We start from the raw sequence: 15,047 nt of genomic DNA, 5'->3' as shown, positions 1-15,047 counted from the left end.
CCACGCGAGCTGACTGAGATGCTTATAAGAAGCATCAAGATGATGCATTAGATGTGTCATTCCTCATGCTCGCGACCATAAACTCTGAGCTTCAGAAGCAACATGAGTTGATGACTGCTTATGATATGGTTGAACATCTTCGTCAACTATATCAAGGACAAGCAAGGCACGAGAGATTTGAGATCTCCAAGGAATTGTTTCAGTGCAAGATGCAAGATGGGACTCCTGTAGGTCCATATGTGCTCAAGATAATTGGGTACATAGAGAACCTACAGAGGTTGGGATTCCCACTTGGCCAAGAGCTGGCCACAGACTTGATCTTGCAATCCTTGCCAGAGAGCTATAGTCAATTTGTCATGAATTATAACATGAATGAAATTGACAAACCACTGCCTGAGCTACTAAGCATGTTGCGAACTGCTGAGCTCAACCTTAAGAAGGTAAAGCCCAACTCCATTTTGATGGTGCAAAAGCATAAAGGCAAGGGCAAGCCAAAAAGTAAGGGAAAGTCCCAAGCAAAGGGCAAAGGCAACGCACTGAAACCTAAAGGAGGGGTTGCCAAGGATGCTACCTGCTTCCACTACGGTCAGACTAGGCACTGGAAGAGGAACTGCAAAGTATATCTGGAAGATCTTAAGAAGAAGAGAAGTTAGACTTCTACTTCAGGTATATATGTTATAGAAGTCAATCTATCTATTTATGCATCGTGGGTATTGGATACCGGATGTGCTTCTCACATTTGTACTAATGTGAATGCGTTGAGAAATAGTAGGGCATTGACGAAGGGCGAGGTGGACCTACGAGTAGGTAATGGAGCACGAGTTGCTATTGTTGCTGTAGGAACTTACTATCTATCTCTGCCCTCTGGGCTTGTACTAGAATTAGATGAATGTTGTTATGTGCCTGCTCTTACAAAGAACATCATTTCAGTCTCTTGTTTGGACAAGAAAGACTTTTCTTTTGTGATAAAGAACAAATGTTGTTCTGTTTATTTAAAAGATATGTTCTACTGTAGTGCACCTCTGATGAACGGACTCTATATTCTAGACTTAGAGAACCCCATCTATAACATAAGTACCAAAAGGTTCAAGTCAAATGAAATGAACCAAACCTATGTCTGGCATTTCGCTTAGGTCATATAAATGAGAATCGCTTATCTCAGCTTCATAAAGATGGTTTGCTTTCTTCCACCGCGAGAGGGTCTGATTGGGATTGTTTAAGCAACTCGCGTAATCGTTGACCTCTTGCCAATTGATTCTGAGTAGTTTTATCGAGATCAGAAGCAAATTGTGCAAAGGCTTCTAACTCCACAAATTGCGCTAGTTCCAATTTTAATTTGCCGCTACTTGTTTCATGGCTTTAATTTGAGCTGCGGATCCTACTCTGGAAACAGAAATACCGATGTTTGTGCCTAGTGCCTAGGGTAATTCAGGTCTCCCAAATTTCACTGGTATTCTAATTTCTGAATTTCTGTGTGAATCAAGATTGAGGAAAGGAAGTTTTTGAATCATTGACTTGGGTCCATTGTCGAATCCTACTTAGCAGAAGAAATATAAGAGAAGAGGTACTTATGGCAGAACGCGCTGATCCGGTCTTTCACAATAAAGTGATAAATGGAACTGCTATGAAACGACTTATTAGCAGGTTAATCGATCATTTCGGAATGGCATATACATCACATATCTTGGATCAAATAAAAACTTTGGGTTTCCAGCAAGCCACTGCTACATCTATTTCATTAGGAATTGATGATCTTTTAACAATCCCTTCGAAGGGATGGTTAGTCCAAGACGCCGAACAACAAAGTTTTATTTTAGAGAAACACCATCATTATGGGAATGTACACGCGGTAGAAAAATTACGTCAATCCATTGAGATATGGTATGCTACAAGTGAATATTTGAGACAAGAAATGAATCCTAATTTTCGTATGACTGATCCTTCTAATCCAGTACATATAATGTCCTTTTCGGGAGCTAGAGGAAATGCATCTCAGATACATCAATTAGTGGGTATGAGAGGATTAATGTCGGATCCCCAAGGACAAATGATTGATTTACCCATTCAAAGCAATTTACGTGAAGGACTTTCTTTGACAGAATATATAATTTCCTGCTATGGAGCTCGCAAAGGAGTTGTAGATACTGCTGTACGAACATCAGATGCTGGATACCTCACACGTAGACTTGTTGAAGTAGTTCAACACATTATTATACGTAGAACAGATTGTGGTACTATCCGAGGTATTTCCGTGAGCCCTCAAAATGGTATGACAGAAAAAATTTTTGTCCAAACACTAATTGGTCGTGTATTAGCAGACGATATATATATTGGTTTGCGATGTCTTGCCACTCGAAATCAAGATATTGGGATTGGACTTATAAATCGATTCATAACCTTTCGAGCACAACCAATATATATTAGAACCCCCTTTACTTGCAGGAATACATCTTGGATCTGCCAATTATGTTATGGTCGGAGTCCTACTCATGGTGACCTGGTCGAATTGGGAGAAGCTGTAGGTATTATTGCAGGTCAATCAATTGGGGAACCAGGGACTCAACTAACATTAAGAACTTTTCATACTGGTGGAGTATTCACAGGTGGTACTGCCGAGTATGTACGAGCTCCTTCTAATGGAAAAATAAAATTGAATGAGAATTTGGTTCATCCCACACGTACCCGTCATGGGCATCCCGCTTTTCTATGTTCTATGGACTTGTATGTAACTATTGAGAGTCGGGATATTCTACATAATGTAAATATTCCACTAAAGAGTTTGATTTTAGTTCAAAATAATCAATATGTAGAATCAGAACAAGTAATTGCTGAAATTCGTGCTGGAACGTCCACTTTTTATTTTAAAGAGAAGGTACGAAAACATATTTATTCTGAATCAGAGGGAGAAATGCACTGGAGTACTGATGTACACCATGCACCTGAATATACATATGGTAATGTTCATCTATTATTAAAAACAAGTCATTTATGGATATTAGCAGGAGGTTCGTGCAGATCTAGTATAGTGTCTTTTTCGCTCCACAAGGATCAAGATCAAATGAATCCTCATGCTTTTTCTGTCGAAGAAAGATATATTTCTGATCTAGCAATGACTAACAGTCGAGTAAGATATAAATTGTTAGATACTTCTGATATCCGTATAGGATAAAAAAAGAAACTCCAGATATTTGCTATCTTTCTCTTTGAATGAGATCTCAATTCCTGCTACGGTTTCATTAGATATCTTACAACTAGAATCCCTTTTTTTTCCGATCCGCTTCCCCCACCTCCACCACCGTGAACTCCGGTTAGATTCAGGCATGATACACTTTTGATTTATTGGGGGAACCCAAGTATTTTCTTGCGGATCCATGAAACAACTCTCAGAAAGCTTTTTCCCTTTTGGAAGATACAGGAGCGAAACAATCAACCTATTGATATTGGAAGACCAAAAAGATTCTTCCAATGTCTCATTTCCAGGTCCAATGGAATTCATAGGTATAGGAAGAAGCCCCATCAAATAGAGATTTTTTCTTTCGACCATCTTTCGATTGTTAATACGAGACATTTGATTTTGAATCATATGAGACATGCGAGTCATGACTACTGGGCAAGATGACCAAGACTCCCTTTAGTGGACACAACGAAAGAGCGACTGACTTGTTAGGACTTATACATAGTGATGTATGTGACCCTTTCAATGTTGCTACCAGAGATGGTTATAGGTACTTTATCACATTTACTGATTATTTCAGTAGATATGGTTATGTGTATCTGATGACACATATATCACAATCCTTTGAAAAGTTCAAAGAATTCAAGAATGAAGTACAAAACCATCTAGGCAAGTGTATTAAAATACTTCGATCAGATTGAGGTGATGAATACCTTAGCCATGAGTTTCGTGACTAACTAGCTGAGTATGAGATTCTATTCTAACTCACTCCTCCTGGAACACCACAATGGAATGGTGTATCTGAAAGGAGGAATCGTACCCTATTAGATATGGTACGATCCATGATGAGTCACACAAATCTTCTTATATCCTTTTGGGGATATGCTCTAGATACAGCAGCCTTCACACTTAACCGTGTTCCATCCAAGGCTGTGATAAAGACACCATATAGGATATGCGCTGGGAGAGATGCCCAGGTGTCTTTTATGAGGATTTGGGGTTGTGAGGTTTACGTTCGACGTCAAGTCTCGGACAAACTAGGACCCAAATCCGATAAGTGTTATTTTATTGGATATCCCAAGGAAACGAAGGGATATTACTTCTATATTCCCAGTCAACACAAAGTGTTTGTGGCTAAGACTAGGGTATTTCTAGAAAGGGACTTTGTTTCTAGAAAAACTAGTGGGAGTACGTTCAATCTTGAAGAAGTTCAAGATATGGACTATAGCACTGAAGCCTTGATGGAAGTTGAACTGGAACCACAAAGTGTTGTGGATGATGAGATAGTTCCACAAAGAGTTGAGGAACAACAACCAGTTCAAGTAGACCATATCTCTTCGCAGGTCTGATAGGGTACATCATCAGTATAAGAGATATTCATTTCTCTTGTCTGACCATGATGATGTTATGCTCGTTGAGAATGAGCCTACCTCCTATCAGGAAGCTGTGATGAGACCAGATTCTGAGTCATGGCTAGAGGTCATGAGATCCGAGAAGGAATCAATGTACACCAACCAAGTATGGACTTTGGTTGATCCACCTGAAGGCGTCAAACCTATTGGGTGTAAGTGGGTCTTTAAGAGAAAGACTGACATGGATGAACTTATTACCTATAAGGGTCACTTGGTAGCTAAAGGTTTCAAGCAAATTCATGGTATTGACTATGATAAAACCTTTTCTCCAGTAGCGATGTTTAAGTCCATTCGGATCATGCTTGCTATTGCAGCATACCACGATTATGAGATCTGGTAGATGGATGTCAAAACCGTGTTTCTGAATGAAAACTTGCTCAAGGATGTGTACATGACATTACCTGAGGGTATTGTAGATCCACTGCATACTGGCAGAGTATGCAAGCTGCATAAGTCCATTTATGGACTAAAGCAAGCTTCTTTGAGCTAGAATCTTCGATTCGATGATGTGATCAAATAGTTTGGTTTCATCAAGAATGAAGATGAACCCTGTTTCTACAAAAAGGTTGTTGGGAACACAGTTGTCTTCCTTGTATTGTATGTGGATGATATACTACTCATTGGAAATGACATCCCTTTGACTTGGCTCGGCAATTGTTTCTCAATAAGGAATTAGGTGAAGCAGCATGTATTCTAGGCATAAAGATCTATAGAGATAGATCTAAGAGATTGCTTGGCCTAAGTTAATGTACATATATTAACACGGTATTACTATGGTTTGCCATGCAGAATTCCAAGAAAGGATTTGTGCCGATGTCACATGGTGTGAGTCTTTCGAAGACTCAAAATCCCTCTTCTAGAGAGGAGAGAGACCGCATGGATAAGATCCCTTATACTTCAGCCATAAGATCTATCATGTACGCCATGCTATGTACTCGTCCTGATGTTTCGTATGCTTTGAGCATGACGAGCAGATACCAGTCAGATCCAGGTGAACGTCACTGGATAGTGGTCAAGAATATTCTTAAGTATCTGAGAATGACTAAAGAATATTTCTTGATATTTGGAGGCGAAGACAAGCTAGCTGTAAAGGGTTATAGTGATGCCAGTTTCCAAACTAACCAGGATGATTATAGATCGTAGTCTGGGTTCATGTTTTGCTTGAATGGCGGCGCTGTGAGATGGAAGAGTTCGAAGCAGGACACAGTTGCTGATTCTACAACAGAGGTCGAGTATATTGCTGTATCAGAAGCAGCAAAAGAGGCAGTTTGGATTCGTAAGTTCATTACTGAGCTTGGGGTGGTTCCTAGCATAGCTGATCCTATAGATCTTTATTGTGACAACAATGGAGAAATTGCACAAGCTAAGGAAACTCGCTCACACCAGCGGACCAAACATATACTATGGCGCTTCCATCTCATTCGAGAGATCATCGATAGAGGAGATGTGAAGATTTGCAAAGTACCCACAGAGGCTAATGTCGCTGATCCCTTGACCAAGGCTTTGGCACAGAGAAAGCATGATGGTCACACAAGGTCATTGGGCCTTATAGCCTACACTGATTGGCACTAGTGCTAGTGAGAGATTGTTAGTTAGAGCTCTAGAGCCAATCATATGATGATTGTGTATGGACACGATGTATCATATTCCTATATACTTATAAAGGTATTTCTTTATTGTTATTATACTTACATATATTGGTGCCAAATAACTAAGTATAATAGCGTCCTTGAGTAGAAGGTTCTTATCTATATCAATCGATTGGTTGAATTGATAGTGAGATGATATGGAGAACACTACTCTTAATCATTCCTAGTCAAGTATTAACATTCAGGGACAATATTAATGCAATGAGACTAGCATGTAGGTCAACTCGATGACTTGATCTCACAAGTCATGGATATAGAGATATAAAGTTGACACATAGGTATGCTTTGGAGAATGTATACTGAATGACCCGCCATGAGAAAGTATCATGGATCGTTATATGAGTGTCATATACTTTCTCATGTGACTATTAGTATGACTATCAGTCCTTGGACCTGAAGTCACCATAGTTCCCTAAATAAGGAGTTACATACTATGGGTTCGTCAAACGTCACCTGTAACTGGGTGAACTATAAAGGAGATTACTGAGTATGTAACAAATTATGTGGAGGGATGTGAGTGATGTAGATGGGATCTATCCCTCCTATATGGCGGGAGTGACATCATGATTCTTGATAGAGTGAAACCACTAAGTGCATGACCATGCCCAAATGAGTCAATATAAGATATTGAGCTCATTTGATTAGAGTGAGTCTACTTGGGGTTCAAGACATAGATTGATTAGAGGATGACATGGTGTATGCCTCAATTGATCAATCTATATATCAAGAATAGAAGGACATTGTCACATATTGTGAGAGTCACAATTAGTAGTCACAATGGTGATGTTGTGTAACACCCCTAGAAAGCCTAGATAAGAAAGTAAGGGTAATGAGAGTACGAATGTAGTGAAAAGAAGGTGTAGATATTCTAAGTTAAATATTAAGATGGGAAGGATTTAGATGATTAAAACTTTATGAAAGAAAATAAAGTTGAGAATATAAATCATCTATGCATGATTTATAATGGATGGAATTAATGTAGACAAAAGGAAGAAATATGAGATAATATATACATATATGAAATATTTATGCATAATGCATAATATGGTAATATATGAATTATTATGTACAAAAGAAAATAAAATGTTAGAAGAGAGATTGAACCTTGGATCTCTTATAAGGAACATGTATAGGATATCAAAGGGGATAGGAGAATTATTGATAAGGAGAGAAAGGACTAAGTAGTTAAAAATAAGAAAGGATTCTTTTTAATTAAAAGGAAAAGGAAGTAAAAAGAAGTAAAAATATACATAACCAAGTTTTGATCCTTGGTTCTCTTGTGGATGCATGCATGTGTTAACCAAGTGTGATAGGAGTGAATATTGTAAGAGGAGAGATGGGAATTATAATTAAAGGAAAGAAAGGAGAGAAATTAAGAGAAAGAAAAGAGAGAAACTCAAGAAGCATTTCTCTAGCATATTCTTTCTCATTAAGAGGAGAAGTAAATGAGGAGGATGAATCAAGTCAAGTTTTCCTCCCCTCACTTTAGTATAAATAGGCATGGAGGGGGGGCTTCATCCTCAACTCACTCTCCTCCTCTCCTCCATTTGTGCCGAGCACTCTCCCTCCCTCTTTCCTCTTGTTGCCGAGAGCAACAACTCTCCCCCTTCTTTCTTTCTTTTTGTTGCCGAGCAACACAAGAGGAAGAAGCCTCCTCTTCTTCCTCCTCCTCTCCACCAAAAGATCTAGCCACTTCTTCCTCCATTGGTGCCGAGCAAAGCAAGCAAGGAAGAAAGGTCCACAAGCAAGTTCTCAACTCTAGGAAACTTAAGCAAAGAATGTAAGCTTCCCCTCACCTGCGGTATAAGGCTTTCATGTGATTTTCGGATTCTTTTTCTATGCCTTGAAAGAAAGTTTTCCCCTATGTTTTTATACATATATGATGCATGATCAGAGGTGTATGTAACCCTAGAATTTCAATCAAAAATATTGTAAATAGGTTAGGAAAATTATTGTCTAACCAAACTAGTGCAAGGTTCCCTCTATGAAATGCTAAGGACCTTCCTATGGTTTTCTTGCTTGGAAGTTGATTGGAACCAAAAGAACCCCACTCTCATGTTTCGGCCAAGAAAGAATTTAGGGTTAGGAGGACCTTGAATTTAAAATAACTATGCTTATATGACATGATATAAAGTTCTTAAGAGTTGTATACTTGTATGTTGAAAGAAACTCATGAACCTTACTCTTAATATTTCGGCCATGGTAAGGTGATGGTTTAGAGAAGCTTAAACAAAATTCTAATATGCTCAATGACCTCTGTGATATTATGTTATGAAAGATGATTAATGCTCTCATGTTTAATTGGAATGTAGAAAATTAGTTACATGATTTATGACATGTAAGATCACAAGAGTCCTAGCTTGTTTATGATCCAACTTTGTGTATGATGTTCTTAGTAAATCTTGCTATGAAATTTACTTAGGTTTCCCATGCTTTAGGCCACTTAAAGGAAGTTTATATTCTATGAATTTCGGCCAAGTAAGGTTTAAAGGACCTAGAGGCCTTGGAAATGAAACCTAAGGGGTTAAAAGTACTTCTTATGAAAACTTGATAATGTGTGAAGGTGATACATGTTTGTATGACCTAAATGAATCATTATGTGTTCGGCCATGAAGGGATAGATGCCCTAGAAACCCTAGAACAAAAATTAAATATGTCTATGCCATGCTGTATGAAAATGATATGATAGAATGCATGATTGCTTTAGTTACGAAATGATATGCACAATGAAGTTATATTATGAAATTTGTCATGATGTGTTATAGCATAGAAAATGCTATACATAATGAAAAGAAATGAAGCTATGTTATGATATGTGATAGCATAGAAAATGCTATACATAATGAAAAGAAATGAAGTTATGTTATGATATGTGATAGCATAGAAAATGCTATACATAATGAAAAGAAATGAAAAGAATAAATGCATGAAAGATGGTTAAGGACATGATATGATAGTTATGCATGATAAGTTATTTTTATGATTTGTACCAAGGGTGGGCTCCGTAAACGCCCCGGGGTCTATGGAGTAAGACTCGGGCCTCGTCAGTAATGGGCTTCTGAGTGCCCTAGGTCGATGGAGTAAGACTCGGGCTTCGTCAGTAATGGGCCTCTGAATGCCCTAGGTCGATGGAGTAAGACTCGGGCCTAGTATGTATGCATGGTAGGGTTCAAGACTTGCTACCTTGGACCTACCTATGAAGCGCGCGCATTATGTATGTGGTACAAACCGGGATCCCCTCTGATGATGATATTAATTTCAAGTACTTATAAGTATAAGTTTTCAAATTCATGATGCATTGCCTACATATGTGCTTGAATTATCTGATGATTAGATATAATGTCATGTGATATTATGATATGAATATGAATATGAATATGATACCCTTGTATGTCGTATGCTTATGATACCTCGCATGATATTGATATGCAATGATATGAATTCGGTTTTAGTGAGTAGGAAAGGAACTTACTGAGCCATGAGTGCTCATAGCTTACTTTCCTTGTACCGCAGATATGGGGGACGGATATTCGGAACGACGGAGCAGCAAGAGGAGCAGATAGTGATGTGTGTGGTGGTGGCTCGGCAAGAACGATTCGGACAAATTAATATTTTTAGTTATATGATCAATATATGCACATTCGAACTAATCAGAATATGTGATATCATGCTTATTTAAATAAAAGGAATGATTTAAAATTTTTCGCTGTTATAGTATAACTAAAGCATGTACGTAAGTAGTATAAGATCGTAGCGCCGCCCTTGGGTAAGAAGGGTGGGCGTTACAGGTGGTATCAGAGCGAAGTTTTGCCAGCTCACTACACGCACATTAAGCTCCTTCCTGTCGCTCCAAGTAAGTACAGTTGCTTAATTTATTTATATGCAAAAATTAGTATGATACTCTAGGATACATGAATAATAGCCTAGGAAGGATACCTTAAGCTATACCCTAGAGAAGGGTGCATGATGACAAGTATGTGTTAAAAATAGTATGATACTCTAGGATGCATGAATGATAGCCTAGGAAGGATACCTTAAGCTATACCCTAGAGAAGGGTGCATGATGACAAGTATGTGTTAAAAATAGTATGATACTCTAGGATGCATGAATGGTAGCCTAAGAAGGATACCTTAAGCTATACCCTAGAGAATGGTGCATGATGATAAGTAGGTGATATTCTAGGATGCATACTTTTTATGATGTGATGTATGCCTAAGTGATGCATACTTTTATGAGATGACGTATGCCTAAGTGATGCATACTTTTATGACATGATGTATGCCTAAGTGATGCATACTTTTATGATATGAGGTGTGCCTAAGTGATGCATGCTTTTATGATACATGATATGTATGACATGTACTTTACTTTCTGTGTGATTGGCTTATACCAAGGGTAAGCTCCACCAGTGTCTTAGGAATCTGAGCAGAAATTGTCATTCTAAGTTCGGGGACGAACTTTCAATAAGTAGGGGAGATTGTAACACCCCTAGAAAGCCTAGATAAGAAAGTAAGGGTAATGAGAGTACGAATGTAGTGAAAAGAAGGTGTAGATATTCTAAGTTAAATATTAAGATGGGAAGGATTTAGATGATTAAAACTTTATGAAAGAAAATAAAGTTGAGAATATAAATCATCTATGCATGATTTATAATGGATGGAATTAATGTAGACAAAAAGAAGAAATATGAGATAATATATACATATATGAAATATTTATGCATAATGCATAATATGGTAATATATGAATTATTATGTACAAAAGAAAATAAAATGTTAGAAGAGAGATTGAACCTTGGATCTCTTGTAAGGAACATGTATAGGATATCAAAGGGGATAGGAGAATTATTGATAAGGAGAGAAAGGACTAAGTAGTTAAAAATAAGAAAGGATTCTTTTTAATTAAAAGGAAAAGGAAGTAAAAAGAAGTAAAAATATACATAACCAAGTTTTGATCCTTGGTTCTCTTGTGGATGCATGCATGTGTTAACCAAGTGTGATAGGAGTGAATATTGTAAGAGGAGAGATGGGAATTATAATTAAAGGAAAGAAAGGAGAGAAATTAAGAGAAAGAAAAGAGAGAAACTCAAGAAACATTTCTCTAGCATATTCTTTCTCATTAAGAGAAGTAAATGAGGAGGATGAATCAAGTCAAGTTTTCCTCCCCTCACTTTAGTAAAAATAGGCATGGAGGGGGGGGGGGGGCTTCATCCTCAACTCACTCTCCTCCTCTCCTCCATTTGTGCCGAGCACTCTCCCTCCCTCTTTCCTCTTGTTGCCGAGAGCAACAACTCTCCCCCTTCTTTCTTTCTTTTTGTTGCCGAGCAACACAAGAGGAAGAAGCCTCCTCTTCTTCCTCCTCCTCTCCACCAAAAGACCTAGCCACTTCTTCCTCCATTGGTTCCGAGCAAAGCAAGCAAGGAAGAAAGGTCCACAAGCAAGTTCTCAACTCTAGGAAACTTAAGCAAAGAATGTAAGCTTCCCCTCACCTGCGGTACAAGGCTTTCATGTGATTTTCGGATTCTTTTTCTATGCCTTGAAAGAAAGTTTTCCCCTATGTTTTTATACATATATGATGCATGATCAGAGGTGTATGTAACCCTAGAATTTCAATCAAAAATATTGTAAATAGGTTAGGAAAATTATTGTCTAACCAAACTAGTGCAAGGTTCCCTCTATGAAATGCTAAGGACCTTCCTATGGTTTTCTTGCTTGGAAGTTGATTGGAACCAAAAGAACCCCACTCTCATGTTTCGGCCAAGAAAGAATTTAGGGTTAGGAGGACCTTGAATTTAAAATAACTATGCTTATATGACATGATATAAAGTTCTTAAGAGTTGTATACTTGTATGTTGAAAGAAACTCATGAACCTTACTCTTAATATTTCGGCCATGGTAAGGTGATGGTTTAGAGAAGCTTAAACAAAATTCTAATATGCTCAATGACCTCTGTGATATTATGTTATGAAAGATGATTAATGCTCTCATGTTTAATTGGAATGTAGAAAATTAGTTACATGATTTATGACATGTAAGATCACAAGAGTCCTAGCTTGTTTATGATCCAACTTTGTGTATGATGTTCTTAGTAAATCTTGCTATGAAATTTACTTAGGTTTCCCATGCTTTAGGCCACTTAAAGGAAGTTTATATTCTATGAATTTCGGCCAAGTAAGGTTTAAAGGACCTAGAGGCCTTGGAAATGAAACCTAAGGGGTTAAAAGTACTTCTTATGAAAACTTGATAATGTGTGAAGGTGATACATGTTTGTATGACCTAAATGAATCATTATGTGTTCGGCCATGAAGGGATAGATGCCCTAGAAACCCTAGAACAAAAATTAAATATGTCTATGCCATGCTGTATGAAAATGATATGATAGAATGCATGATTGCTTTAGTTACGAAATGATATGCACAATGAAGTTATATTATGAAATATGTCATGATGTGTTATAGCATAGAAAATGCTATACATAATGAAAAGAAATGAAGCTATGTTATGATATGTGATAGCATAGAAAATGCTATACATAATGAAAAGAAATGAAGTTATGTTATGATATGTGATAGCATAGAAAATGCTATACATAATGAAAAGAAATGAAAAGAATAAATGCATGAAAGATGGTTAAGGACATGATATGATAGTTATGCATGATAAGTTATTTTTATGGTTTGTACCAAGGGTGGGCTCCGTAAACGCCCCGGGGTCGATGGAGTAAGACTCGGGCCTCGTGGGCTCCGTAAGTGCCCCAGGGTCGATGGAGTAAGACTCGGGCCTCGTCAGTAATGGGCCTCTGAATGCCCTAGGTCGATGGAGTAAGACTCGGGCCTAGTATGTATGCATGGTAGGGTTCAAGACTTGCTACCTTGGACCTACCTATGAAGCGCGCGCATTATGTATGTGGTACAAACCGGGATTCCCTCTGATGATGATATTAATTTCAAGTACTTATAAGTATAAGTTTTCAAATTCATGATGCATTGCCTACATATGTGCTTGAATTATCTGATGATTAGATATAATGTCATGTGATATTATGATATGAATATGAATATGAATATGATACCCTTGTATGTCTTATGCTTATGATACCTCGCATGATATTGATATGCAATGATATGAATTCGGTTTTAGTGAGTAGGAAAGGAACTTACTGAGCCATGAGTGCTCATAGCTTACTTTCCTTGTACCACAGATATGGGGGACGGATATTCGGAACGACGGAGCAGCAGGAGGAGCAGATAGTGATGTGTGTGGTGGTGGCTCGGCAAGAACGATTCGGACAAATTAATATTTTTAGTTATATGATCAATATATGCACATTCGAACTAATCAGAATATGTGATATCATGCTTATTTAAATAAAAGGAATGATTTAAAATTTTCCGCTGTTATAGTATAACTAAAGCATGTACGTAAGTAGTATAAGATCGTAGCGCCGCCCTTGGGTAAGAAGGGTGGGCGTTACATGTTGGATCTCAACATTCTTGTAATTTGGGTAGTAATTATGTGTTGCTAGATACCGCTCATTACTTATTTTTCTAAATGGGTTTAGGAGTATTGCTAACGTTACAAGAACCTATAGGGTCACACACAAAGGGCAATTAGATGGAGATTAGGTTCATATGATGAACCAAGAGGATTAGGTTCAAATGATGAACCAAATTAGATTAAGTGTAATCCAAATTAGATTAATTGAGGAAGACTCGATTAAGTTAGACTTGAGTTAGACTCAAGTGAGACTAGACTTGAGTTAGACTCAAGTGAGACTTAATGATGATATTCATTGAATTTTGAATTCAATGATAAATGGTGACATTCATTGAATTATGAATTCAATTTGAATATTAGATTCAAATTTCGATTCAAATTATGAAGAGAAGAGGAGTTTCAAAATGGCCATTTAATGAAGAATGAATATTCATTAAATACTCATTAAGACTCATTAATGCGGCTAATTAATGGAGTTAATGAGCATTAAGTATTTTCATCATTAATGAAAATATTTAAGCCATTTTACTCTTATTTTTCATCATGAACGGATCATCATTATTCTTCCTCTCTTCTAGGTCTCTCTCTCTCTCCTCGATTGCCGAGCCACCCAAGAGTGCTAGCACTCTCTAAGTTGTTCTTCTCCACCTATTGTTTGTGTGGATATGTATAGAGGAGTGTACGCTTGACACTCTCGAGATTCGGAAACCATTTGGACGAGCGGGATAAGAAAAGGGATTCACAACAAGGGTAACGCTTCTTATTCATGTATATCTAAGGTAGATCTAGGTTAGAAATATGTACATGATTTATTTTTATATATCTTCACACGGATCCGTGGCAAGACTTCGAGGTTTCCGCAATGAAAAAAAGCAGTTTTTGCGGCTCGAAAGTCCCAACATTGACCTCCAAGGTAAACTAGCTCCATGATACGTTGGGCCTTTCTAGATCTTGGAGAGGATTGGAGTAGTAGCTTACCGTCTAGAGCTACCACCGGCTTTGGCAGGCGTTTATGATGTATTCCAAGTGTCTATGCTATGGAGATATGTACCCGACCCAGCACATGTTCTGTCATATATATCAGTTCCCATTTAGCCTGACCTTACCTACGAGGAGGTTTCGGTGCAGATTCTGGACCACAAAGAGCGTCAGCTGTGGAACAAGACTATCTGGCTGGTTAAAGTCGGATGGCAGTATCATTCTAACGAGTAGGCTACTTAGGAGCTCGAGGATACGATCCGAGTTCGATACCCACATCTTTTTACTTGTGGTTGGTTGGTTAATTTCCATTCAGCATTTATGCTATCTATCTAT

At 37.9% G+C, this 15,047-nt stretch overlaps 1 protein-coding gene across 1 annotated transcript; it reads left to right on the top strand.

The window, feature by feature from the left end:
• Positions 1-1,515: 1,515 nt before the first annotated feature.
• LOC121999384 (DNA-directed RNA polymerase subunit beta''-like) lies at positions 1,516-3,169 on the top strand. The gene has a single exon (XM_042554072.1). It carries the CDS (start codon positions 1,571-1,573, stop codon positions 3,167-3,169), a length of 1,599 nt encoding a protein of 532 aa, XP_042410006.1. The 5' UTR covers positions 1,516-1,570.
• The last annotated feature ends 11,878 nt before the right edge of the window (positions 3,170-15,047 follow it).

Source organism: Zingiber officinale, chromosome 7A (genome assembly GCF_018446385.1).
Source record: "Zingiber officinale cultivar Zhangliang chromosome 7A, Zo_v1.1, whole genome shotgun sequence".
In the NCBI taxonomy this organism is placed as follows: Eukaryota; Viridiplantae; Streptophyta; class Magnoliopsida; order Zingiberales; family Zingiberaceae; genus Zingiber; species Zingiber officinale.
This window is presented reverse-complemented; position numbering and strand designations above follow the sequence as displayed.

Coding starts and splice junctions, on each gene's coding strand:
- LOC121999384 (XM_042554072.1), top strand. CDS start 1,571: ATGGCAGAACGCGCTGATCCGGTCTTTCACAATAAAGTGATAAATGGA.